We start from the raw sequence: 27,897 nt of genomic DNA on the forward strand, positions 1-27,897 counted from the left end.
CTTAAAAATGCCTGTTCTAAGGCAAGAAAATGGAAAATGTCCATCGCGTTGCAGCCAATCAACCTAGAGTAGTGAATGACCCCTTAAAATATTTGTATCGGAGGACTCTACAAGGTCCATTGCCAATTTTGACCTTCAAGGTCAAATTTTCAAGGTCAAAGGTCAAATGAGTGCAAAGTTTCGTAATGCAAATATCTATCAAGTAGAATCAAGTTCAAAGTGAAAACCCATGTATGTCACACTAATACTTCACTTTTAATCATCAAATTAATAAGAAAATGTTAAGAAAAGCCAAGAGAAAACCATCAATAATGCCTTAACGGTTAAGGCATAAATGTTCAGAATATAATCGGTGGCTGTAGTTCACCACCTTTTGAAGTACTTTTTCGTGGTTATTAACAAAGCATAATTTTTGTTTGTGGACCTGAAATCTTTAACACCATGGCATGGGAACATACTAGTATGTATCAATTTACATTAACCCCCCCCGTTGAAAATGGGAGTGACTGAACCATGACGTGAAGTACTTATTCGTGTCTTCTTGAACAAAGCATAATTTTAGTGCATGGGTGGACGTGAAACTTGCAACATGTACACCATGGCATGGAAACCTACTAGTGTTACGATTGTATCAATTTACATTCATTCATCGCCCCACTCCCCCACCCCCCAACCCCCCCCCCCCACCTGTTGTCCATAGTTTCTCCATTGTAAATGCTATAATGCTTCATTCATCATCATCTGTATCAGAATCATATTCCATGATGGTGTTCATGTCATTTTCCTCAACTTCTTCAAGTTTTGAATAAGATATACCATGACCAAAACGATTCAATGTGTGTATCAACTCAACATTACCAGTTAAGGATTTGATGGCATATTGTAGGAACACATGCTTTGGTGACTTCTCAAGCCCATTTGTGACTGCATACACTAGATCTTGGCTGAATGAGGTGGTCAATCTTTGCACCCATTCTGAAGGACATGAACAGTTCCCTTCACCGGTCAACAATGTATGGTAAAATTGAATCAATACCTCTGGAGTTCTGGAGATACTTGTATCAGGAGGCCAGGCTTTGCTAATTTCCTGGGATTTGATAGCTTGGTGCCATGCAAGAGCAGCCTGAGGAACAAGGCTGTCATCAGAATTTGATTTGACTATTTCTAGCTCCTTTCTTACAGCCTGGTAATCTTTGACAAGACTATCAACTGTAAGCGAGGTGGGGAAAACAAGAAGAGCACCATTGTCTTCATTAACAAAGTGCAATGTATCATTAAACTCCATCTCCAGCATGCGACGAATATGTTTTTTCGTTGACAGCTCAATAGTAAACCCAAGGGTCGCTAGACTTTCAGTTAATTTACATGTCAACTGCACCATAGGAATCACACAAGGTTGGGTAAACATTTGTCGAACAAACGAGAACAAGTCACGTTTTGCAATGTCAACGGCACCTTCATTGTTCATGTCTTCAACGTCATGATCTTCCTCGGCATCAACTTGTCCTTGTCCTGGTCGTGGGTAGTTTCTGTAACATTTGCGATGATAGTGGCCCTCGGCGGCCACTAGATCTCGACTTCCAAGTGCAAGAACTCTCTCATCCATCTTCCGTACCACTGCATCCCTGATCGTATTGTCTGCCCGAAGTTCCCGACACTGAACCAAAGGTGTTCTTGTCTTTGAATTTTTTACAAATTGGTCCTTTTCACAAAATATACACTTCAGTTCATAGAGTCTAGAAAATTCACCACTTGACCTTTTGTTGGTACGTTGAGTTTGCGACTTCTGGGACTCATTTTGTGCAACAATCCTATCAAGCAGCTTTTTCAGCGTAAAATGAGAACGGCACTTTCGATGGTACCACACATTTGGCACCTCCCGCTCACCTAGATTCTTCGTCAAGTCCAAGATGCCACTGTGCTTCCTTATCTCAGCAGCTCTGAGTAACGTTTCCCATGAGTTGTAATGAACAGGAGATATCAGCTTGGCGCTTGGATCACTTTCAGTTTCACGACAGTCCAGCATACATTCGTATGGAGCCGGCTTAAACCGCTTTGGCACTGGAGGAGTGGCAGTTCCTGTTGCCATTGTTAGTCAACCGTCATACCTGAAAAAGACACAACTAAATCAATGAAAGCTTCATTATTACTTGGCATTTGCCAAGTCAATCTAACTATATTGAAACTCATTATTTCTGCCAGGATTGAATCATGAGCCACAACTCCACAAAATAATGCATGCTCCCTGCATGACTGGCTCCAATTTGAAACAAGGCTGTGTGTGGTGGAGAGCCAGGTGTAGAGCATCATAACACTTAATATAGAGCATAGTCATGTATTCTATGATGATATAGAGTATCTATATTACCTCCAGAGTCATGTTTTAGCTTACCTGTGTCATTAGTTTACATTTCTGCACTCAAATCAGCTTTCGCTGAAAATGAGCTTGGAAGAAAGCGAAAGTAATTTGATGGCTGCCACCTATTGGCTGTAGTTTGAAACAGGGAGCATTCATTTTATTCTGACACCAGGCTAACATCAAGGCACAAAGTTCTTTTTGGAAACATTATAGGCCTACATATACGATCTGATTATATTCTAAACATTTACCCTTTAACCGTTAAGGCGTTATTGATGGTTTTTTCTTGGATTTTTTTCACATTTTCCTATTAATTTGATGATTAAAAGTGAAATATTAGGGTGACATACATGGTTTTTCACTTTGTACTTCATTCTACTTGATAGATATTTGCATTACGGAACTCTTTCAAATTTGCACTCATTTGACCTTTGACCTTGAAAATTTGACCTTGAAGGTCAAAATTCGCAATGTGCCTTGTAGAGTCCTCCGATACAAATATTTTAAGGGGTTATTCACTACTATAGGTTGATTGGCTGCAACGCTATGGGCATTTTCCATTTTCTTGCCTTAGAACAGCCATTTTCAGCACTTTTTACCCCTCAGCCCGAATTGGGCTGAAAAGGGGTAATGTCATCACAGGCATTGTCCGGGCGTCTGTCAACTTTTGGTCCGTCAATTTCGAGAACGCCTTGTCCGATTAAATCCCTTTTTTGCAGAGTGTATTGGGGTTGAGTAGAGGAAGGTTCCTTTCGAAAATGGGCACACTGCGATTTTCAATGTGGCCGCCATGGCAGCCATCTTGAAATTGGTTTCCGTCGATTTCGTGGAGAACGCTTTGTCCGATTAAATCCATTTTTGCAGTGTGTGTTGGGGCTGGGTAGGGGAAGGTTCCTTTTGATAGTGAGCGCAATTTGATTCTCGGCTTGGCCACCAGGGGGCCAAAACTGAAAACCTAGGATGGCTATTTCTCCTGAACGAAAGGCTGGATCATCGCCAAATTTTTATCACAGGTATATCTGATGAGGATACATGAGATATAACCCGGGTTTTTGATTTGACCTACTTTTCAAGGTCACAGTGGTCAAAGTTCATACTTCGGTGTTCGGGCGTCCGTCAACTTTTGGTTTCCGTCAATTTTGAGGAGAACGCCTTGTCCGATTAAATTCATTTTTGCAGGGTATGTTGTAGTTGAGTAGAGGAAGGTTCCTTTCGAAAAAGGGCACGCTGCGATTTTCAGTGTGGCCGCCATGGCAGTCGTCTTGAAATTGGTTTCATCAATTTCGAGAACGGCTTGGCTTGTCCGATTAAATGCATTTTTGCAGTGTGTGTGTTGGGGTTGAGTAGAGGAAGGTTCGTTTCGAAAATGGGCGCGCTGCGATTTTCAATAGCCGCCACGGTAGCCATCTTGAAGTCTGATTGATTTTTGATATGATGTCCAACGTGCTCTAACTGACTGCATCATTGTGATATCACTGCTTCCTTTTACAATGCATGGGCTGAGGGGTTACGCCCGCTTTGCGGAGCTATTTCTTACATACGTCGTGTTTCCTTAAGTACAGGATGGACATAATGCAATATCCTTGAACATTGGTTGGTTGAAATCATAGCAGGACATCGAATAAAACAATTCTAGGTGTAAAAGTGGCAATTAAGGTCTGTTCATACCCTCTGTAGGGCCATTTATGACTGTATTCCAGATTTTGGGCAAGCCCAAAAATTGGTGACCTTTTGACCTCTGCTGACCTACATTTGAACTACATCAGAAAATATTTATTTTCAGTCTGTAGAGGATGCCAGGACACACGTTTTGAGTGGTCACTTGCTCTGATAGGATGATTTTTCCAGGAGTAGTGATCATTTTAATTTCCCCTACCCCAAACTATTGGCTCCAAATCCGAACATGCATCATCAAGTTCAAGGGATGATTACTATGAAAAAACTACCACAGAAAAAGGTTATCATCCTTAAATCCATCACTACAGACATTGATCTATCAGAAAAAAACACGATGAGCCTTTGTCCATCTGGGTGGTACCAATTCCTCAAAATCTGGCCTCTGGCCCATGGACTAAAGGTGCTCCAAATAACATTCGTTTTTGTACCATAGGCTTGTCATTGGGTTCACCTTTAAATAAAATCTACAAAGGCATCTGGAGCTACAATGCTGTACTTGGTTGCACAGCCATTGGAGGAGTTTTCTATGCCCTCACCTGGCAAACTCATCTCCTTTCAATTGCTTGTGGTGAGTGTTTGTTTTCGACTCATAATGGTTTTGTCACATTAAAGCCCTTTTGTTTTGATTCTTTCAGGAGTGTAAGATGACATGTAGTAAGTTCTGCACTGAGTTGCTTCAGGGATTACAAGCAGAGCCGTCAAATCCTGATCAAAGTAACATTAAAACTAGTTCTAAGGCTTCGAAGAATAAAGTTAAACTCGTATATGTAATTGTGCCTTTAAGTATTTGGAGCTGCAGTTCAAGGTGACTCGTTGTTCGGGATTTAGTACCACAATCCAAAGTTTTGGATGTTTATCTTCCATAGTATCACATGCTACAGAAGTTCACGTGCTTTACCACCTGTATGATGGCAGTGGAATTTTAAGCTGATAATTTTCACAATGGTAGTGGATATCAACAAGTGTTTTTTTTCTTAAAACTTTCATGCTTGTTTAATGAAGCTGAATATAAATATCTATATTTTTATTTTACTTCTCTGCCAGCTGCTTCATGGGGTGCCCATTGGTGTGGGACAGGTCTACGCCTGTGACAACACCTGGACAGCACATGATACCATGGAAGATAAACATCCAAACCTTTGGATTGTGGTACTAAATCCCTAACAACGAGTCACCTTGAACTGTAGCTCCAAATACTTAAAGGCACAATTACATATATCCAGTGTCCACACCATTGCTGCAACCACAACGAGGCATGTGGTCGGCCCATTGGCCTCCTCCACTCACGAGACTCCCTCGCTGAGAGAATCTAGTGAGCAGGATCAGCGTCAGGAAAACGAGCCACATGTTCATACAGCCACAGTTGACGCTCACGGACTATGCAGGTAACAAATCTCATTTGAGTCTCTCTCAGCAACCACTCATTGGTCACAAAGTCTGACCAGCGATAGCCAAGAATTCTCCGAAGAGACCTGGTACCAAAGGAATTAAGTCTCCATCTCAGATCCTTGGTCAGAGTCCAAGTCTCACATCCATAGAATAAGACTGGATGCGCCAAGGACTGTACAGGTACCGGCAGCGCCACACCCCATGATCCAGTAAATCCATGACTCCCCAGGCCAGACCCAGACATATACCTCTGACTCACAGCCAGCAGAGACATGAATATCACTGTCAAGGTAAGTGAATCTCTCCACGACCTCAACATCCTCAACACAAACAGGCACAGATAGGACAGTAGCGTCCAATATGTCATTGAAAACCTGGATCTTAGTTTTGACCCAGGAAACCCGCAATCCCAGCAGCTCTGACTCCTCATTCAGCACCGCGAGGGCCCCCAGAAGGATATCTAAATTCTCTGAAAAGATGACTGCATCATCTGCGAAATCAAGGTCCGAGATCTTGACATTCCCAAACGATGCACCGCAGCTTGATCTCTCCAACATCCTCCCTAAAATCCAGTCCATACAAGTGCTGAAAAGTGGGGGAGGGGGGCAGTACACACCCCTGACGAACTCCAGCCACAACTGGAAATAAGTTGGAGATGGTACCACCATATCTCACAGCAATCTCGGTACCGGATTATGGTTCAGACATCAGATCGATCAGTTTTGGTGGCACCCCTCGAAGACCAAGAATCCTCCAGAAGGCATCCCGAGTCACTGAATCAAACACTTTACAGAGATCAACATAGGCTGCAAGCAGCCCCTGCTGAAACTCTCATCTGCGTTCGGTGAGGGCCCGAAGAGCAAAGTTACGGTCAATCATTGACCTCTTTGGTGTAAAGCCTGACTGCTCTGGGCACTGGTGCTCAAGCAGATGGTGGTGAACCCTATCAAGAATTATCCGAGCAAAGACCTTGCCCGCCACTGAGAGCAGTGTAATTCCTCGATAGTTGTTTCAGTATTGGCGATCACCCTTCCCTTTCCAGAGAGGGACAACAAGGCCCCTCTTCCAATCAGTTGGGATGATGCCTGTGTTCCAGGCAGAGCAGAAAACTGCATGCAATGACACGAGTGCAGCATTTCCACCAGCCTTGAGAAGTTCAGCATTGATGCCACAGATCCCTGGAGCTTTACCCCATTTCAATCGGTTCACCGCAGCCTTTTTTTCCACAAAACGAAGGTGGACCACAGTTGATTGGAGGGTTAGCAACAGGGATTGTAACACCCCTGAAATCTAACTCGACAGCTGTTGGACCAGCCTGGTACAACCGCTCCAAGTAACTGGCACAGCGGGCCTTCATTTCGGAGTCCTCCGTCAAGAGCCTATCACTCTCTGCTCTAACTGCAGTGCTCCGAGGGATGGGCTTGCATGAAAGCAATGCGCGACTTCCCCTGTAAGTGGGACGAGAATAACTTGACCACAGGTGATGCTCTACCCCCTCACAGATTCCTCACACATAGGCCTCCTTGTCCACCCTTAGCGCACGTACAGCTTTATGCATCAGCTCCCTGAACAGCTCAGTTCTGCCATTCAGCCTGGCCCTGCGACTCTGGTCAATAATATCCAGTGTCTCTTGAGACAAAATTCTTGAGAGCCGGATTCTCCCACCCCCCCCCCCATTCACCCTGACCAGACGTTTAGCTATCCCATGTCTATTGCTGTCCAGAATAGTATAAAAACAATTGCTCTGTGCATTTTGAGCAGAAAGAAGATCGTGTTTGCTATTGCTAGTCTTGTTATCCTTTTTCCCATGTGGATATTCGTTATCCCGCCCCCCGGAGGGAGGGAGCGGGATATTGTAATCGTCCGGTTTGTTTGTCTGTTTGTTTGTTTGTCTGTCTTTCTGTTAGCAACTTTACGGCAAAACGGCTTTAGCAAACACTATCAAATTTAATCCACAGGTGGGCAATGAACCTTGGACGACCCCATTAACTTTTGGGTCCAATTGTATCAAAGGTCAAGTTCACGAAAAGATCAAAATCGTTTTTCGCTCATAACTTCGTCAAAATTGATCTGAATTACTTCAAACTAAGCTTATAGTGAACCTTATTCGATTTGTCACTTATAATCCTACCCATTCCTATCGTGAAAAATGCATATCTGTGAAGATCGGTAGGGTTTGAAGTTTTGGGGGTCATGGTCATCGGTCAAAATTACAAAATGGGCGGGATTTGTTGTGCCTGGCACCACTTGTTGATATTTGTAACTTGATGTGTGCTGTTAATAAATGGTTTGCGACGCCAAAAGAGAAGAACTGAATTTCTTCTACAGTATCCAGTGTCCATTGAGAGACAAAATTCTCCTTCACCCTCCGGTGAGATCCAAGAAATCCACCGGCAACATCAAGGATGGTGGTCTTGAATGCACGATGTAACTCTTCAGGATCTCCCAAAGCACCCAGACCCCCCAAATCTCCACTCAGCCTGTTCAGAAAACTCCTCAGCTACCCTCTCATCCTTGAACTTGCCAACGTCCAGCCTAGGCTGGGGTGGTGTTGAGGTTTTGTCTTTTTGGGCTAACCTGAGGCGCTCCCTTCGGTTGGTTGCCTGGAATGTCCTATCCCTGAGAGAGTATGATCACCAGTCTCTGTTATAAGCTGAGCTCAAGCATATGGACATCAGTATTGCAGCATTCTCTGAGGTTCAGTGACCGGATTGCGGTGATATCATGGCAGGTGGTTACATCTACTATTTGACTGGTCACTCTGATGGTTACCATATCCAAGGATTTGCTGTAGCTGTGTCTAATAAGCTGACTCCAATGACAATTGAGGTAACACCAGACAACGAGCGTATTATGAGACTAAGGATTCATCACTCCTTGGGTATCATTTCCTGGGTCTCTTTATATGCGGCGAGTGATATGACCATGAAGGACGCATTCTCTGCCACGCTCGAGTCTGTGATTGATCAGTGCCCCAGGCGAGATACTCTTCTACTTGTGTGGGATATCAATGCATCGATTGGAACTGATGAAGGTGGTTATGAGACATGTGTTGGTCCCCATGGGTCTGGAAGTGTGAACCAGAATAGCACTAAGTTCGTTGACTTTGCAAGAAGTAAGTACCACCTCGACACACTCTCCCACAATCTCACCCGGGAATGTTACCCCGTGGTTTCCCTCCTATCATCAAAGATTGGGTGTCCTGAAGGCTTTGCCCCAATCCCATCATCCAGTGAACTGCCCTGTGAAGGGAAGCTGCACAGGAGGTACTCCCATGGCGAGGGTTTTCAGATTTTTTTATGCTTCGAGAATGTTTTGCGGAATGAAGGTTTTTCTGGTGGCTGGAGTGCAAATCCTGCCACCAACCTCCAAATAAGAAGTAACCCAACTGCAGGAGGACGTCCGCAGACACAGTTGGGCACTAGATATGGATGGCCGTTGGCTCACAAGGAGCTCCTCCACCCTTTGACAGGTTTTGTTTTTAATCCTGCTGGGTGTCCATATCCAAACACCCTCCTCACTAAGAAACCTGGTGGGGGAGACGGTTTCGTCACCGACAACCCGACCATGGAACCGGTTAGTACAGGTTTACATGATACCTGTAGCAACTCACAGATCTGATCTGGCCTGACCTGACATGAACATGACCTCTGAAAGGGGCACAACATATTTAATGCAATCAAGAACATCGACGAGTCTTGGAAGGAAGTTATGTCTGCAAACCTCAATGGTGTTTGGATGAAACTCTGTCCTGATTGTGTTTCTCCCTCCCAAGGGAGGATTGAAGAGGAGGTGATTCAAGATGTTATTGAAAATGTTGTTGAAATGGGCAGGCAGCTGGGATTTGAGGAACTTGAGAAAGAAGATGTTGATGGCTTGCTTGAATCCCATGGAGAGGAGCTCTCCAATGAAGATTTAATGCAACTAAGAGAGCAAATAGCTGCTGAAGATGCATCTGGGACCATCAAAAAAGTGCCCCCAAAAGCTTTCTCGACCAAAAGGCTTTCGGAGATCTTCCAACACATCAATGCGGCAATAGACATCATACAAGAAGATGACCCGGATGTGGCAAAGGAGTCTCAATGTTGCAAGGGTCTTAATTCAGGGAATGCAATGCTACGGGGAACTTCATGAAGAAGAAAAAATGGCTGCGAAGCACCTCTCCCTTGATCAATTCTTGAAGAAGACTTGTCAGCCAAAGACTGAGAAGAGTCCTGATCAAAATCATCACTCATAAGATCGACCCCACAGCTCTGTTCCTTGCCAGGATTGAGATTCTGATTTTGATTTGTAATAATAATTGTTCCAGTTGTAATGTAATTTGTAAATGTTTTTTTGTTATTGTGAGGAAAACTCCCAATTAAACTGCACTCGTTAATTTTCCTGTTACTGTCCAGTACTGGACCTATATAGTTTTATTAATCCCCAGACAAAAATGCTCCAATTAGAACTATAGTGCATGAGAGTTGTGCTCTCATATACCAGAATAGGTAACCAGTCCAAGTACAGTCGTCTGCACAAAATTACTGCAGGAAAGGAATGTTATTTTTGCCTGGGGATCATTACAACTGCTATTTATTCATTAATAAACACAACTTTATCTTTAGAACTCATATTTTGGGAAAAATGCTGTTTTTTTACATCCTTCAGGAATGTATCTCCTATTTATAACATTATTCTAATGTGAAAACTGGATTCGCAACAAGCTGATTCGCAATACACTCTGTTTTTCAGAAGCGCATCCCGAGTGTATGGTGAGGTATTACTGTTTCTACAAAAGAACAAGAGACAGAGAGCAGAACTATACCGATATAACACTTACACAGGCTTATCTTACATAAACATGACAGACGCCATAGCCTGGTGTTGGCTTAGAGATTAGGGCGGTGGCTTGGGATCCTAGGGTCCTGAGTTCAAGCCCCTTTGGCTGCTGAATTAAAATACACCACGAGGTTGACTCAGCCTGTCATCCTTCCGAGGTCGGCAAAATGTGCACCAGTGTACTGGTAAGGGGGACACTGCATCAGCGGCATAGCCGCGTCCCAACCAATGATGCAACCAGCAGCCAAAGGCTGCACGATATATATATATATATATATATATATATATATATATATATATATATATATATATATATATATATATATATATATATATATATATATATATATATATAGCCATCAGGCACATACCCCGCGGAAGGTGAGAGTGCAAGAAAGATAAAGACAGTACGAGGTGATACTTCTTCAATTACCTTGTGCAGTCGGCGGACCAATGCAACCCAGTCGCTGAGGAGGGGTAAAGAAGGAATAAAGCTGGGGGTGTCTCCGTTGCGAGATTTGAGTTGTCATGTCTGTGCTGTTGATGCAGTACCACCTGTAGGTTAGAGCCAGAATTTGTTATTTATTCAGGGTACCAGCGGTAGCTCACTTAATCTTCACGAATGACATGGTGTGATCTTTCACATCCACCAACTAATGTTGAAAGAGAGGACACTCAATTTAATGTCCATCTGAAGGATGGCACAAACAATGATAATACTCCTTGTGGGTGAAATACCAGGATGACAGTTTACAGCTGAGCCAAGAATCGAACCCAGGCAAAACAGCTTAGAGGTGTTTGCATATATATAGGCTATCCTGCCGGCCTTGCTCAATGGTACTAGAAACCCTCGTCCTTTTTACTTGCACCCATCCCACAAGTAAAGGAGGTTCACCAAAGTCCTGTTTAAGAACTGTCATCTCATTCTTTCTAAATATATACTGTGGTTAACCAGTTCCATCAAGTTGTGTATGTCCGACTTCGAATGACATTCATGATCAGATTTCTCCAAAAATCCCTGTCCTGCACTGATTTCCGAAGCTCTGGCAGAGACAGCTTAGTTATAGCCTTTACACAATCCATCCAGCACATACAAGGTGTGCCTCTTCCTCGTCTTCCCTCAACCATACCCAGCAAAAGCCTGGTGTTGGCTTAATGGTTAGGGTGGTGGCTTGGGATCCTCGGGTCCTGAGTTCGAGCCCCGTTTCCTGCTGAATTAACACCAGGGTGTTGACTCAGCCTGCTATCCTTCCAAGGTTGGTGAAATGAGCACCAGAGTTGTGGTAATAGGGGCACTGCATCAGCAGCATAGCTGTGCTCCTAACCAATGATGCAACCAGCAGCCAAAAAGGCTGCACATGAAGGGAACCACACCCAGCATGTTTGACTTCTCTGGACTTTAGTTTTCTGCAAGCATTAGCATATAAAACTCATTGCTGATGGGAACACAAATCATTGCTGTGATGGCTAACTGATGGGACAAGCACAAAAAAGGATTTCTGTGAGATCCTGCCCTCCGTGTGGAGAAAACCAGCATTGCATGTTGAGGTTTGTAGTTCTGCCATGTGTGCCCAGGTACCCACACACAAACATTCCTTCTTTCCTTGTTTGTTTGTTGTTTTTTTGCATCACAAACCTTCCTGGGAGTTCCCTGAATCCACCATCGTCAGTTTCATTGAAATCCATGAATCCATTCTCAAGTTATAGCATGACAAACAGACAGATATGGCTCCTTTTATAATAGATTTTGAGAGAAATTCTTGAGTTTGAGAGAAATAAACGGGTCCTGCTATGGTGTCGTTCTTCGGTGTCTATATCCTTCACTCGGGGCTGCTCCTTTTCTGAAATATGGACGTGAAGGTGTTTGTTCAGTATATAACAAACTGGCGACGAGGATGGGAACCCCTAAGGTGATCGGACGTGGGAAGGCATATTCAAGACATGGCGGTGTTCGGGAATATTGGGCCTTTTGACGAAAAAGTGGAGTTGTTCGAGGACTACACGGACAGATGCGACGCATTTTTGGTGGCAAACCGGATTGATGAAGAGCTGCAGGCGAGTTTATTTTTGGCTGTTGTGGGAGCAGACGCGTTCAAGTAAGTGAAGAACTTGTGTCACCCAGCCACACCAAAAGCAAAAACTTGCGCACAGCTGAAGGCATTGTTAACAGAACATTGCAGGCTGAAACTAATTATGATTGTGGAAATATATATATATATATATATATATATATATATATATATATATATATATATATTTTTTTTTTTTTGGACCACTTCCCAGGGAGAGAATGAGATTATGGCCGACTACATTGTGTGATTGAAGAAGCTCGTGTCAACATGCTCATTCAGGGCCTTTCTGAACAGAGCCCTACATGACAATCTGGTATCGGGACTCCACCCTAAAATGTCTCGGGCTCAGACGAATTTATTGTCCTCGCCGGATTTGTCTTTTGAGGAGGCCAGAGTGAAATGTCTGCCAGACAAGTTGGCCAGGAAAGCGAACTGAGAGCAGATGGGTGAGACGTCATGAGATGCGAACACTGACGGTGCAACGGAGACAACCCAAGTCCAGCATGGGAAGAGAAGCTTCGTACAAGATGGGAGGAAAATCGGAGCACACAACAAGCATGGCAGATTCGGAAGAAAGCTTTGTTTCAAAACGATGATGGACTCCTAACCAATGATTACCGGTCACTGCAAAACAAATTGCAGTGTACGGGGAAAGATTCAGTACTCGCGAAAGTGTACGGATATACTTTATCGGGATGGCTGAATTATTGTACGGATAAAACGTTGCAACCGTACTTCACACGTCGAGACGAGCTGTCGCTCGATGACGGATGTTTATTGTGGGGACGACAGGTCGTAGTTTCTATGCCGTTACAAACGTGTATGCTCGGTGAACTCCACGAAAGTCACGCAGGAGTATGTCAAATGAAAGCCTTGGCGAGATAATTCGTTTAGTGGCCAGGGAAAGATGGAGACATGGAAGAAAGGGTCATATCATGTCGCAAATGCATGGGCGCTAAATTGGCACCAAAATTTGTTTCTCTTTTGTTTTGGCCTTGGGTTACAGAACTGTGGCAGATAATTCATCTGGGCTTTGCAGAGGTCAAAAGTCAAAAATTTCTGGTGGTTGTAGACAGCTCCTCTAAATGGCTAGAAGTCTTCTCTATGTCTCGCACCACCGCTGTTGGTTTGATCACGGTCCTGCGATCCTTATTTGCAAGATACGTGTTGGTCACACAGTTAGTCTCAGCTAATGGACCACAATTTATTGCAGATAAATTTGTGACATTTTCGAAATCCAATGGTATTGAACATACCTTATGCCCTCCATACTACCCCTCTTTAAATGGATTGGCCAAAAAGAACGTCCAGACATTGAAGAGAATGTTCAAGAAATCAGATAATTCATTGTCATTACAACACAGGGTAACAAAAGTACTCCTGAATTATAGGAACACACCACACACTGCAACTGGGATAACACCCGCAGAACTGTTCGTAAAACACACTCCAAAAACTCGACTTTCGTTAGTAAAACCGTGTCCACAATGAAAAGTCGAAAAGAAGCAGACAGCTTCAAAATTTCAACATGATGGATTCCTCCCGAGCATTCATCAACATGACATGTGTCAGCCGGTACATGTTAGAAATTTAAGGGGAGGAAAAGAGAAGTGGATACCTGGTACAATCGTATCCAATAAAGCTCCTAATACGTACCAAGTCAGGATACCAGGAAACAACTGCCGATTACATATACGCAGATCATTTGATCGCAGATGACTCTCGAGAGCAAACACCAAAGCTGCTAGAGAGAGATTACTTACCTGAGGTAGAACTAAGACGAGACATCCCCTCGATCAGTCTTCCTGTTAGTTTGGAACCTCCAGAGGAGTTGGTAAATCCAATACCAGAACCAGGAGATTAAAAAAAACCAGAGTTGGTGTCAAAGCCACCCAATGCTCACCTGTTTATGCATTTATCGTTTTTAAAAGACTAGTCTAATAATATTTGTTATAAAGCATTGCAGTGAAGTTTGATCCAAATAATTTTAAAGCAATATATGTATTTGTATATTGTAATCAGTGAACTAGTACACATATTAAATGAATGGCAAGCGTCTAGTATAAACAGGCGAGCATTGAGTAGCCTTGACACCATCTTAGGGTGAAATTAATTTTTTTTAAATCATTTGTTAATTTCAACTCGACTACACCAATAGTATACCCCAAAGGAACCTCCATGCCAAATATCAGCATCCTAGTACACATATTAAATGAATGGCAAGCTTCTCAATAACTTGCACCAAAAACTTTAACGTTGATGTGCTACAAAAAAGTTAAGTTCAAAACAGGTCAAAAATTTAAAACATTTGAAATTATTTTTTAATTTCAACCTTACTACATCAATAATATACCCCAAAGGAACCTCCATGCCAAATATCAGCATCCTAGTACACATATTAAATGAATGGCAAGCTTCTCAATAACTTGCACCAAAAACTTTAATGTTGATGTGCTACAAAAAAGTTAAGTTCAAAACAGGTCAAAAATTTAAAACATTTGAAATTATTTTTAATTTCAACCTCACCACATCAATAATATACCCCAAAAGAACCTCCATGCCAAATATCAGCATCCTAGTACACACATTAATTGAATGGCAAGCTTCTAAATAACTTGCACCAAAAACTTTAACATTTTCACGCTCACACTGACGCTGACGCTCACGCCGGGGGTATCGCTATAGCTCTCTGTTCTTCGAACAGGCGAGCTAAAAACTGCTGTAAATGAGAAACCAGCAGTTTCACCCTCACCAGTAGGCAGTAAGGAAGTAACCATAACACCAACACCTGTCAGAAGGTCCACTGGAGTGTCCAAACCTCCATCCACATTAGTTCTGTAGTTCTTCAACTCTAATGGAACAACAGTGGGTTAGGGAATTTTTGTGAGTAAAGAAAATGCTGGTAGTTTAATTACATTTTGTTTTTATTGGAGTTCCAACGTTGGGAAACATTGTTGAGGTTATCTTCAGTTGATTGCTTGTAAAGGAATGAAGTTACATAAGGAAATGTTCCTTTTGTATGTAAATTGTGACAACTGTTGTGAAAATAATAACTGAAGAGACGAATGGATTTGATGTTTTATTCAATGGTCTAGAGTTCATGGTGTAATACAAATGCTTCATCAGAATTGTAATTATGTATTTCGGAGGGAGGAGTGCAGTATTATGTTGAATGACGTCATGACGTAGCGGGAAGTGAAGGTTTTCACATGGTGAAGGTGAAGGCATGCACATAATAAACGGGTCCTACCGTGGTGTCGTTCCACGGTGTCTGTGTCCTTCACTCGGGCCGACTCCTTTCCTGAAATACGGACGTGAAGGTGTTCGTTCAGCATCTAACGCTTTATGATGCTTAAGAGGCGGTATATAATCGGAAAAGCTGTTTTATGAATAAAATGGAATTGTGAAAAAAAGTATTGAATATAGCAACCGTTTTCTGAATCTAATCGATATGAGAAATGGGATTGAATGAGATTCACCATAATTATAAGTGAAGAATAAGATTGAGGAAGTTTTTGTTTTAATGTAAATTATTATGGTATAGATTCGTGGAGAATGGGAATCAACATTGTGGATAAAATATCTTTGTAAGGAGAGGGATAAGTGGTTGTGTTTACTTACTGAGAGGGTTTTCATTGAAATGCATTAACCTGTTCTCAAGTTCACAAAAAAAGGATGATCCTGTGAGATCCTGCCCTCTGTGTGGGTATAATCAGCATCACAAGTTGGCACTTGCAGACATGTGTGCCCATGGATCCATGCTTATGCATTAATGAACCTTCCTTCCTTCCTTTAAAAAAAAAAATTGATTGCTATTATTATTATTATTATTATTATTATCATTATTGCATCAAAAACATTCCCAGGAGTTCCCTGAATCTAATGTCCTTGGTTTCATTAAAATCTGTTAATCTGTTCTCAAGTTATAACATGACAAACAGACAGACAGACGTGGCTCCTATAATATGAATGGTATGTCCAAAGCATGCTGGTTTCTGTTTTGTATCAGTGCTTAAAATGTGCATAATGCTCGAATTTCTTCAAGCACTGTTTGTAACAACTCATTCTAGCAGTCATTAATCAATTCGCATAATTGGTTGGCCACACCTTGCGACTAATGTTCTTTAAGCCCTGGGCCATCGTAACTGAAAAGAATGGAGGGAAGCTCCGAGGATCATAATACCTCTTCTGATACCTCATCTTTGAGGTTGGCAGGTTTGTGAATTTTTATTAGATAAATTAAGAATTCATTGTCGCAAACGCCATACATCATGTAAATCACCATGCGATGATAATGAATTTGATACACAAAGACCTTACGGCTTAAGATTCTCATTTACATATAACCGCAAGTCCTTTTCTATCTTCTGCGCCTCCCTTCACAGCTTTCTTCTGTGCTTATCTGGGAGAAGCAATGATGAACACGATGGCACATGTAAGTATCATGAATTTGGGATGTACTTATCTGATCTGTAACATTCTCTTCAACATGGTGGAGAATTGTTGCCAATGCATATTTGTGGGTCAGATGGAAAGGGCATTCCGCATGTGGTATGTACCATTGACTGCTACAAAATAAGATGAAAAGACTTGTGGATATGCATGGACATGAATTGTGTAATTTATTAATGTCAAAACGTGTCAATGTGTTGAGTTTAGTGAAAAGAGGAGTTGGCCCATTGATGAGAAAGGGGACAGATCCTCATAGCTCACTTTTGAATAACAGAGTGAATGAAGTTGATTAATTGTTACTAGAGCATGCCCAGACAATGGTAAAATATATCAGATTCGGGAGAAGTAAAGTTTTATAGAGGGAGAATAAAGTACAAGGAGTAAGGAAGATACAACGCTTTGACAGTATGCCTGTATTTCGAGAAATTATCTTGACAATCGATGAAATGTGATTTGTACAGCTAAGTTTGTCATCCAAGATTGCACAGAAAAACTTCATAGAATGATCATTGGTAATGGGTACACTGTCAATATAAACAGAAATACTATTGTACTATTCAGGGTGTTCCAAACAGACCAGGACAACTTTGGTCGTTAACATTGTCGTGTCCGGGTGGGGCGGAGGGGCTGGGGGGGGGGGGTCAGGTCTGATTAGATTTGTGACTTGCTTAAGGTACCATATAAACCTGTACTAACCTGTTTCTTGGTCTAGTTGTCGGTGACTAAACTGTCTCCCCCAATGAGTAACCTGGTGTGGAGGGTGTATGGATATGGATACCCAGCAGGGTTAAAAACAAAACCTATCAAAGGGCAGAGGAGCTCCTTGTGAGCAAACGGCCATCCATATGACGTGGATTTTTTAACCCACCTTGTTGTGATCATTGTCCTCCTGAAGGATTCTAACTGGCCGATTGTGGAATCCTATTTGACTTCAGGCAGAGTATAACGTTTGTCCGATTTGGTTATAAAATCCTACAAAAACCCTATCGACACTGATAAAACTGATGTCCACACAAGTCCTTCCTTGTGAAACAATTTATTTTCTAATTATACACTATACACTTCTCACCCTCGTACAATGAACTGAAGAATCCCCATTGATTGCAATATTATTTGGTTCTATTTCATTTATTCTTACTTTAGTTAACAGTTAGACCAACCCGATTCAATTCACTTCTACATTACATCAGAGAGTTTTATTCTAACTTGGTACTTGGTCAGTTCTAAGGAGTACACGCCACTGAGGTACTATACTTCCTCACGTGCTTGCACTGAAACAATTTTACATTTCAAAGCATTTTATACTTTCATGAGAAAGAGGTTGGGGGATATTCACCCAGAATGCAGACGTGTCCTTTAGACGAGAATCCACTTCATACATTTCTAGGTAAAGGTTCGTTTATCAGCTCAGTCACTCTGCTCCAGAACAACACATTTCTTATCATTTAGGGCAAAAGTCTTTTGGCCAGAAATGACAGCCAATTCAACTTGTAGCATAACAGTTACATTTTCTTAAACTCCATTTGTTACAATTTAGAATACATTAATATAAATTTTTCCCCCACACATATCTAGTGCCAAACTGTGTCTGTGGACATCCTCCTGCACTTGGATTCCTTTTTGTTTTTTTTTAGGAGGTTGGTGGCAGGATTTGCACTCCGGCCACTGTAAAACCCTTCACTCCGCAAAACGCAAATAAATCTGAAAACCCACTCCGTGGGATACCTTCTGTGCAGCTGCCCTTCGTAGGGCAGCTCACCGGATGACAGGATTGGGGCAAAGCCTTCAGGACCCCCTACACTTTGATAGGAGGAAAACCACGGGGTAACCTTCCTGGGTCAGATTATGGTAGCGTGTGCCAGGGTGATGCTGAGGTGTCATACACTAGACAGAGGTCTCCTTGAGTTAACTTGAGGTGGTGCCTTTGGATGGGTGCCTGGAATGTCTTCTCCCTAAGAGAGGATGATCACCAGTCTCTGTTATCATCTGAGCTCAAGCATTTGAACATCGGTATTGCATCACTCTCTGAGGTTCGGAGACCATATAGTGACGAGATCATGGTGGGTGGTTACACCTACTATTGGTCTGGTCGCTCTGATTGTTACCATGCCCAAGGAGTTGCTGTCGTTGTGTCTTAGAAGCCGACTCCAATGATGATTGAGGTAACATCAGTCAAGGAGCATATTATGAGACTAAGTATTCGTTACTCCTTGGGAGTCGTTTCCTTGGTCTCTGTGTATGCTCCGACTGAGGCAAGTGATCTCACCGTGAAGGACACATTCTATGCCATGCTCAAGTGTTTGGTTGATCAGTTCTCCAGGCGAGACACTCTTCTAGTGTTGGGGGATTTCAATGAGATGCGTGTTGATCTCCATTGGTCTGGAACTGTGAACCAGAATAGCACTAAGTTCCTTGACTTTGCAAGAAGGCATGGACTTTGGGTGGCTGGCTCATAGTTTCAGCACCCTCAGGCTCATCGCTGGACTTGGTGTTCCAACGCTGGTCGTGTGGCAAAGGAGATTGACCATGTGCTCATTGATGGTTGCTGGAGGATGATCCAGAACTGCAGGGTCCACCGGAGTACTCAGTTCCTCAATATCGACCACAGGCTTGTGGGAACAACTCTGAAGTTGCAGCTTAAATCCGGGAGAATGGTACCATCCCAGCCTGGGATGGATGTTGGCAAGCTCAAGGATGAGAGGGTAGCTGAGGAGCTTGTGATCAGGCTGATTGGGCAATTGGGGGGTCTGGGTGCTTTGGGAAATCCTGAAGAGTTGCATCGTGCCTTCAAGACCACCATCCTTGATGTTGCCGGTGGATGTCTTGGATCTCACCGGAGGGTAAAGAATAATTTTTTTCCCCTCAATGGACACTGGATACTGTGGAAGAAATTCAGTTCTTCTCTTTTGGAATCTGAAACTATTTATTAACAGCACACATCAAATTACAAATAACAACAAATGTACACATGGGGAAAAAGATACCAAGACAGGCAATAACTCGAGGGGGAGCACTCGGGAGAGTGCAAAACCTCCGCCGCCAATACTGCTGGGTCACTCAAGTGAACCTTTTATCTTATTCATTAAATATGTCAACAGTGCTGATGATGATGATGATATGATGACAGTTATAGTTCTTTTCTCCAACATTTTTTTTTTGGGGGGGGGGGGGTTGGAAATCACTTAAAACATGTAGAAATGCAAAAAAAAATTCTTTTGGGGGCGTAACAATTTATTTTGGGGGGTTGGAAATCACTTAAAACGTGTAGAAATGCGAAAAAAATTTCTCAAACCAATTTTTTCGGGGGTGGGGGGGTTGGAAATCACTTAAAACATGTAGAAATGCAAAAAAAATTCTCTATTTTTGGGGGGGGTAACAATGTTGTTGGGGGGGTGGGGGTTGGAAATCACTTGAAACATGCAGATATGCAAAAAAATAAAATTCTCAAACTATTTTTTTCTTTGTGGGGTGGGGGGGGGGAGCAAGTCCAAAATTTAATGGCATGATCCTTGGACCATACCTAACCCCCCCCCCCACCAAGTTTCGTCGAAATCCATCGAGGGGTTTTTCCGTAATACTGTTCACAAACAAACAAACAAGCAGTCATAGACTGGTACTTACGAAATCGTCAACTTGACCTCTGACCTTGTCTCATAAAAGCTGTCTCGAGAGAAGGTAGCGATGCAAACCAGAAGTTTCTAAAATGATTCTGTACCAAACCATCAAAAATCGAATGTTTTGGATGTTTGACCTCACAGTGACCTTGACCTTTGACCAATTTTGACCAAAATCTAATCAGCGCTAGCCATCACGCTCCTGAATCACGTGGTGTAATTTGACATTGGTAGCTTCTTCCGTTCTCGAGTTATCATTTTTTAGATGTTTGACCTCACTGTGACCTTGACATTTGACCGATTTTGACCAAAATCTAATCAGCACTAGCCATCACCCTCCTGAATCACGTGGTGTTATTTGACATTGGTAGCTTCTGCCATTCTCGAGTTATCGTGCAAACAAATAAACAAACAAACAAGCAGTCATAGACTGGTACTTACGAAATCGTCAACTTGACCTCTGATCTTGTCTAATAAAATCTGTCTCTCGAGAAGGTAGCGACGCAAACCAGAAGTTTCTACGATGATTCTGTACCAAACCATCAAAAATCGAATGTTTTGGATGTTTGACCTCACAGTGACCATGACCTTTGACCGATTTTGACCAAAATCTAATCAGTGCTAGCCATCACCCTCCTGAATCAGGTGGTGTAATTTGACATTGGTAGCTTCTTCCGTTCTCGAGTTATCATTTTTTAGATGTTTGACCTCACTGTGACCTTGACCTTTGACCGATTTTGACTAAAATCTAATCAGCACTAGCCATCACCCTCCTGAATCACGTGGTGTAATTTGACATTGGTAGCTTCTTCTGTTCTCGAGTTATTTGTACCAAACCATCAAAAATCGAATATTTGACCTCACTGCGACCTTGACCTTTGACCGATTTTGACCAAAATCTAATCAGCACTAGCCATCACCCTCCTGAATCACGTGGTGTAATTTGACATTGGTAGCTTCTTCCGTTCTCGAGTTATCATTTTTTAGGTGTTTGACCTCACTGTGACCTTGACATTTGACCGATTTTGACCAAAATCTAATCAGCACTAGCCATCACCCTCCTGAATCACGTGGTGTTATTTGACATTGGTAGCTTCTGCCGTTCTCGAGTTATCGTGCAAACAAATAAACAAACAAACAAGCAGTCATAGACTGGTACTTACGAAATCGTCAACTTGACCTCTGATCTTGTCTAATAAAATCTGTCTCTCGAGAAGGTAGCGACGCAAACCAGAAGTTTCTACGATGATTCTGTACCAAACCATCAAAAATCGAATGTTTTGGATGTTTGACCTCACAGTGACCATGACCTTTGACCGATTTTGACCAAAATCTAATCAGTGCTAGCCATCACCCTCCTGAATCAGGTGGTGTAATTTGACATTGGTAGCTTCTTCCGTTCTCGAGTTATCATTTTTTAGATGTTTGACCTCACTGTGACCTTGACCTTTGACCGATTTTGACCAAAATCTAATCAGCACTAGCCATCACCCTCCTGAATCACGTGGTGTAATTTGACATTGGTAGCTTCTTCTGTTCTCGAGTTATCTGTACCAAACCATCAAAAATCGAATATTTGACCTCACTGCGACCTTGACCTTTGACCGATTTTGACCAAAATCTAATCAGCACTAGCCATCACCCTCCTGAATCACGTGGTGTTATTTGACATTGGTAGCTTCTGCCGTTCTCGAGTTATCGTGCAAACAAATAAACAAACAAACAAACAAGCAGTCATAGACTGGTACTTACGAAATCGTCAACTTGACCTCTGATCTTGTCTAATAAAAGCTGTCTCTCGAGAAGGTAGCGACGCAAACCAGAAGTTTCAACGATGATTCTGTATCAAACCATCAAAAATCATAACATCGACCAAAGCAAAAATCTCCATTTCTCCACGCAATTATACCTTAACGTAACTCAACGACGCGTCTGCTCGAGCGCACTGCATCATGGGACGACCCGTGACGCGTCGAGTGAAATATTTTTTATACAATCTTAAAACGTCTCCAAAACATCCGATTTTTACCAGAATTTCGACAACCGAGTGTTAAGCGTCCTAAGCGATCGCAAAAACCGAAGACAAAATTAAAATCGAAGTTAAAATGGAGTCGTAACGTTGAGCGAAGCAAAAATACTCCATTTCTCCACGTGAATTTACGGAATGATGTTTGACCTCACTGTGACCTTGACCTTTGACTGATTTTGACCAAAATCTAATCAGCACTAGCCATCACTCTCCTGAATCACGTGGTGTAATTTGACATTGGGAGCTTCTTCCGTTCTCGAGTTATCGTGCCTACAAACAAACTAACAAACAAACAAATAAGCAGTCATAGACTGGTACTTACGAAATCGTCAACTTGACCTCTGACCTTGTCTAATAAAAGCTGTCTCTGGAGAAGGTAGCGACGCAAACCAGAAGTTTCTACGATGATTCTGTTCCAAACCCTCAAAAATCATAACATCGACCGAAGCAAAAATCTCCATTTCTCCACGGAATTATACCTTAACGTAACTCAACGACGCGTCTGCTCGAGCGCACTGCATCATGGGACGACCCGTGACGCGTCGAGTGAAATATTTTTTATACAATCTTAAAACATCTCCAAAACATCCGATTTTTACCAGAATTTCAACAACCGAGTGTTAAGCGTCCTAAGCGATCGCAAAAACCGAAGACAAAATTAAAATCGAAGTTAAAATGGAGTTGTAACGTTGAGCGAAGCAAAAAATACTCCATTTCTCCATGTGAATTTACGGAATGATGTTTGACCTCACCGTGACCTTGACCTTTGACCGATTTTGACCAAAATCTAATCAGCACTAGCCATCACTCTCCTGAATCACGTGGTGTAATTTGACATTGGGATCTTCTTCTGTTCTCGAGTTATCGTGCCTACAAACAAACAAACTAACAAACAAACAAACAAGCAGTCATAGACTGGTACTTACGAAATTGTCAACTTGACCTCTGACCTTGTCTAATAAAAGCTGTCTCTGGAGAAGGTAGCGACGCAAACCAGAAGTTTCTACGATGATTCTGTTCCAAACCATCAAAAATCGAATGTTTGACCTCACTGTGACCTTGACCGTTGACCGATTTTGACCAAAATCTAATCAGCACTAGCCATCACCCTCTTGAATCACGTGGTGTAATTTGACTTTGGTAGCTTCTTCCGTTCTCGAGTTATCTGTACCAAACCATCAAAAATCGAATATTTGACCTCACTGTGACCTTGACCTTTGACCGATTTTGACCAAAATCTAATAAACACTAGCCATCACCCTCCTGAATCACGTGGTGTAATTTGACATTGGTAGCTTCTTCCGTTCTCGAGTTATCGTGCCTACAAACAAACAAACAGAAACGGAAGTCATCAATATACTTACGAAATCTTTAGATTTCGTAAGTAACAAACAGAAAGGGGTGAAAACAGTAACCTACATCCATCTTCAAAGATGGAGGAGGTTAACAAACACGATCTTCTTTCTGCTCAAAATGCACAGAGCAATTGTTTTTATACTATTCTGGACAGCAAAAGACATGGAATAGCTAAACGACTGGTCAGGGTGAATGGGGGGGGGGGGGGGAGCCGGCAAGCATGAGAATAGGAACAGGAGACATGCCCACTTTGGGAGGGAAGGGGTGATAGACATGCTCAGAACATCATTGCAGTTTGGGAATACGATTGAGATGGAGAGGGTGACAACAAAGTTAAGACAAAATATGAGGAGGCTGAGTGAATGGAGACACAAACCTATTACTTTGATCATACCTTCCATTCACCATTGAGTCACCAGATTTTCAAAATATGACTTTCCATTTTATGCTGTCATATAATTGTCCTTGGACAATAAGGCGTTTATTGCAATCGCCTTTCAGGAGTTATTTAATTACGATCAGGTAATAGGCACCAGCAGCAAGGCGTCCTTTTCTTAAGCAGCAGAGCAGTTTCATTTCAACATTGGAAATACTAATTTGGATTTATATTTCAATGAGTAAAGCACATAAGATTTAGTAAGATACCATTTTAGCTTGTTTGTATATCATATACATCACTATGGAGATCAAAAAACTGCAAAAAGAGATTTTACTGACAGTCAATTTGATTCTCGTACAAAAGTAACACTTTTTATTTATTTATTTATTTTTTTTTTTTTTTGTATACCTTGGTCGAGGCTCGTATGAGAGCTAACACACAACTCACAGCAAGGAGGCATGAGACAAGAGGGGTGGGAGTGGAAGGGACAAAACATTGGGGAACAGACACAGGTGAACTGTGGAAGGGAGAGGGATGGGGATGGGACGGGGAACATGGCGAGGAGAAGATGGACATTACAGGGACTTTCAGGAAGGAAAGCAGGAGAATTGAAGGAAGTGGGCATGGGTGGATTATCGGGGGTAGAAAAGATCGAGGATTTGGATGGGGGAAGATAAGAGGTGGTGGTGAACAGCTGTTTTGAAAGCCTGGAGGGAAGAATGGGAAAGAATAGAGTGAGGAAGTTTATTCCAAAGGCGGGAAAAAGAGGAATGAAAGAGTGAAGATGAGCAGTGATTCGTGATTTTGGTAGTTTTACCAGAAGGGGGTTGTTGGCGGACCTTGAGCGCCCTGTGGAAATGTGGTTGGGACAAATCGCAGAGAGAGCAGGGGGGCAAGGCTGGAGAGGAGTCGGTAGAAGACAGAAAGACCACAGACCAACCTGCGGTGATTGAGTGAGAGGCCCAAAGACTCAGCTTCATTGCGGGAGATGCCAATGATCTTAAAAGCCCTGGTTTCGACAGCGTGAAGTCGAGAAAGGTGGGAGGCAGGAGCACCAGCCCAGAGGGGAGAGCAGTACTCCATCAGGCTACGGACAAAAGCTTTGTAAGTAGTCAGGAGCTCAAGAGGGCCGAGGAAGGACTTTGCACGACGGAGGATTCCCAGTCGGCGACTGGCTTTTGAGGCAAGGTTGGAAATGTGACTTTCCCAGGAAAGGTCATGGCAGATAGTGAGACCCAGAAGCTTGAAAGAAAAGACTTCTTCCAGAGGATTGTTGAGAAAGTGGATGGGGGGTTTTGTAAACGGTCCTTTCGAAGAGACATAGTGAGAGTGTGAGATTTGTGTGGATTGAAAGACATGTTCCACGTGTTGGACCAGTTTGTGATTTTATCCAGATCTGCAGTGAGCGAAGAAGCTGCTGCTTGCCGGTCTGAGGGATGACAGATGGTACGGCAGAGGGTGGAGTCATCGGCAAAGAGAAATAGAGGATTTTCCAGAGAGTCCGAGAGATCATTGATGAAAACCAGAAAAAGAACAGGGCCCAGAACGCTACCTTGAGGAACTCCAGCCTGCACAGGAAGAGGGGATGAAAGAACTCCATTTAGGGCCACACGTTGACTGCGACAGGAGAGGAAGTCTGCGAGCCATGAGTGGAGATGGCCTTGAATACCATGGGAAGAGAGTTTGGTGAGTAGGGCAGGGTGCCAGACTGTGTCAAAAGCACGTGATATGTCCAGGGATACGGCTCGGATTTCCTGTCTGGCATTGAGGACCTCCATCCATTGATGGGAGAGCAGTATTCTATACTTTATTCTATACTGTTAAAAACAAAGGATAACGAAATTGAGAATAAATGAATATAATTAATTTTATTTCTTCCACATTCCCCCCTTTTTTCCTATTCGGACAAATTTACATAATTATATTACACGTGATCACCATACCCTATTCCTAAAGGAGAGAAGACATGTGTTTCACAAGTTCACCCACATTAACGGCAACAAGCATTCACAGGAGAAGAATGTTGAATGACGGCCATTTTGATCGCGTCCCAGATGGGTGAATGAGCATGTTTCCACCCAGTTTACGGCCTGTTTATCACCAACTGTCACAAGTTGTGAATGCATGCTACCCAAGGCCAGATGATAAGCGGTTCAGGGTGTAGATAGAGCAGTACCCAATGGGAAACACAGTTTAGATGTTCCTTACACCGCATAGAAGGTAGGCCCCGGCTGGTATGAGCTTGGGCTTGACAATGGGTTGCAGATGATTCTTGAAGAAACAGAGGGAGCTTAACACGCAACCCAGAGATCCAGCCTCAGATGAGTGTCCAGTTTCAAATTCCTCACTGCTATAGATGAGCGGAAGATGGGTCCTGAAAAGTGCCCGGTCTAGATGAACATTCCTTGGAAAGGGAAAATGTTGCAAAGATATGAGTAATAAATCAAAAGATGCATCTCAAACACATATCTGGCTGTTTGTCCAAGAATGATTTTCACCTCTCGACATCTGATTCCTGCAGTTAAAAAGGATGTTGTGCCTGCCTCAAAACTTAGCAATATTATTTATGAGTTCAAGTGCCGATGTGATACTCTGTATGTATGCAGAACTACCCAGACTTTGACTGACAGAAACAAACAGCATGTCCCTTTGTCCATCAGGAAAAACACTTGGTACACGAATGCAGCTGGTACATGCTTGTGGGAAGGTCCCAGCATCAATCCCAACATCATGTGTATCAGCTATTGGACAGCATTTGATTTAGAATGCAAACTGTGTTGAACAGTATAATGTGGATGCATTCAAGATATTGAGTAGAGGATGAAGTACTACACATCTCCGAATACGAGAAGTGACATTTATCTATTCCATGGACCCTATGTTATGTCAGCAAAAACAGTTTGTCCACTCGCTTTGCTTATTTGTGCAAAGAAGAAGAGGAACATGAACTCGTCTCACGATCACAGATATTGATGAAGAGCATTCTACAACAGCCTTAGGGGCTCTGAGTGAACACTGGAGTCTAAACCTCAGACTCTGGAATCTCCAATTGGAGAGCTGAACACTGGACAGGCTCCTCCTACCTATACCGTTGGGAGGTGATGACGCATCAGTGGAGAACGTCTAATCAGAATTCACTTTGTTGATCGGTGTTTTTTTGACTGTTCTTTCTTACCTCATTCACATTTATGCGAATTTCACCTGATGAGAGCACAGCGAAAAGCTTTCTGGTTTTCTTTTTAGTCTGTTTTATAATAATGTCCTTCAAAATGTCTCTGTTTATGTCAATACCACCTTGGTTGTTGACCTTGGGCCTATGTCGACCTTTTGGTCGATGTTGACCTCAAAAATAATTGACTAGTCCAATTCAGTGACCGGGCATATAAATCCTCTTCAAAGTTCAAGTCAATTGGATGAAAATTGAGGATTTTAGAAATCTCACAGAGTTGGTGACCTTTGGCCAAGGTGAACCTTTTGACCACAAAAAGAATAGGCTTCTTCCTTATGAAAAACTCTACCATGTGGTGAAGTTTCGTGAAGATCGGTTTAACATTGTGACCTGTAGGCGATAAACAGACAGACATAATAACAAGAAGACGACGTCCTAAAAAAAAATTGGTGGTTAAATTCATTGACCAAATATGCAACTCCTCTTCAAATTTCAAGTGAATCAGATGAAATTTGACAATTTTAGAATTTTGGCCGATGTTGACCTTTTGGCAAATGTGGACCTCCAAAATAAATGGTGA

General features: G+C 42.5%; 2 protein-coding genes across 11 annotated transcripts in view; one reads left to right on the top strand and one right to left on the bottom strand.

The window, feature by feature from the left end:
- Positions 1–27,897, top strand: part of LOC147016991 (urea transporter 2-like) — a 137,944-nt gene that overhangs the window by 19,717 nt on the left and 90,330 nt on the right. For 5 of the 9 annotated variants that reach the window (XM_085846318.1, XM_085846323.1, XM_085846325.1 and 2 more), the window contains exons 6-7: positions 4,470–4,604; positions 16,704–16,753. In XM_085846318.1, coding sequence (XP_085702444.1) covers positions 4,470–4,604; positions 16,704–16,753 — 185 coding nt within the window. The remainder of the gene's footprint in view (positions 1–4,469; positions 4,605–16,703; positions 16,754–27,897) is intronic. The other 4 variants (XM_085846321.1, XM_085846326.1, XM_085846324.1 and 1 more) reach the window with 1 other exon arrangement.
- On the bottom strand, positions 689–27,897 carry LOC147016992 (uncharacterized). Of its 2 annotated transcripts, XM_085846317.1 has the most exons (4): positions 15,569–16,112; positions 15,071–15,169; positions 10,680–10,801; positions 689–2,108 (listed from the first exon to the last, which is right to left on the bottom strand). In XM_085846317.1, exon 4 carries the CDS (start codon positions 2,087–2,089, stop codon positions 728–730), a length of 1,362 nt encoding a protein of 453 aa, XP_085702443.1. In that variant the 5' UTR covers positions 2,090–2,108; positions 10,680–10,801; positions 15,071–15,169; positions 15,569–16,112; the 3' UTR covers positions 689–727. The 2 variants fall into 2 exon arrangements, with proteins under 2 accessions (XP_085702443.1, XP_085702442.1); XM_085846316.1 differs by lacking the exons at positions 15,071–15,169; positions 15,569–16,112 and adding an exon at positions 26,357–27,897.

The sequence above is a fragment of the Eptatretus burgeri genome, chromosome 11, assembly GCF_056783735.1.
Source record: "Eptatretus burgeri isolate ZD-2024b chromosome 11, Ebu_testis_v1, whole genome shotgun sequence".
Lineage (NCBI taxonomy): Eukaryota > Metazoa > Chordata > Myxini > Myxiniformes > Myxinidae > Eptatretus > Eptatretus burgeri.

Excerpts from the sequence above, each read along its gene's own strand:
- LOC147016992 (XM_085846316.1), bottom strand. The coding sequence starts at position 2,089 with ATGGCAACAGGAACTGCCACTCCTCCAGTGCCAAAGCGGTTTAAGCCG.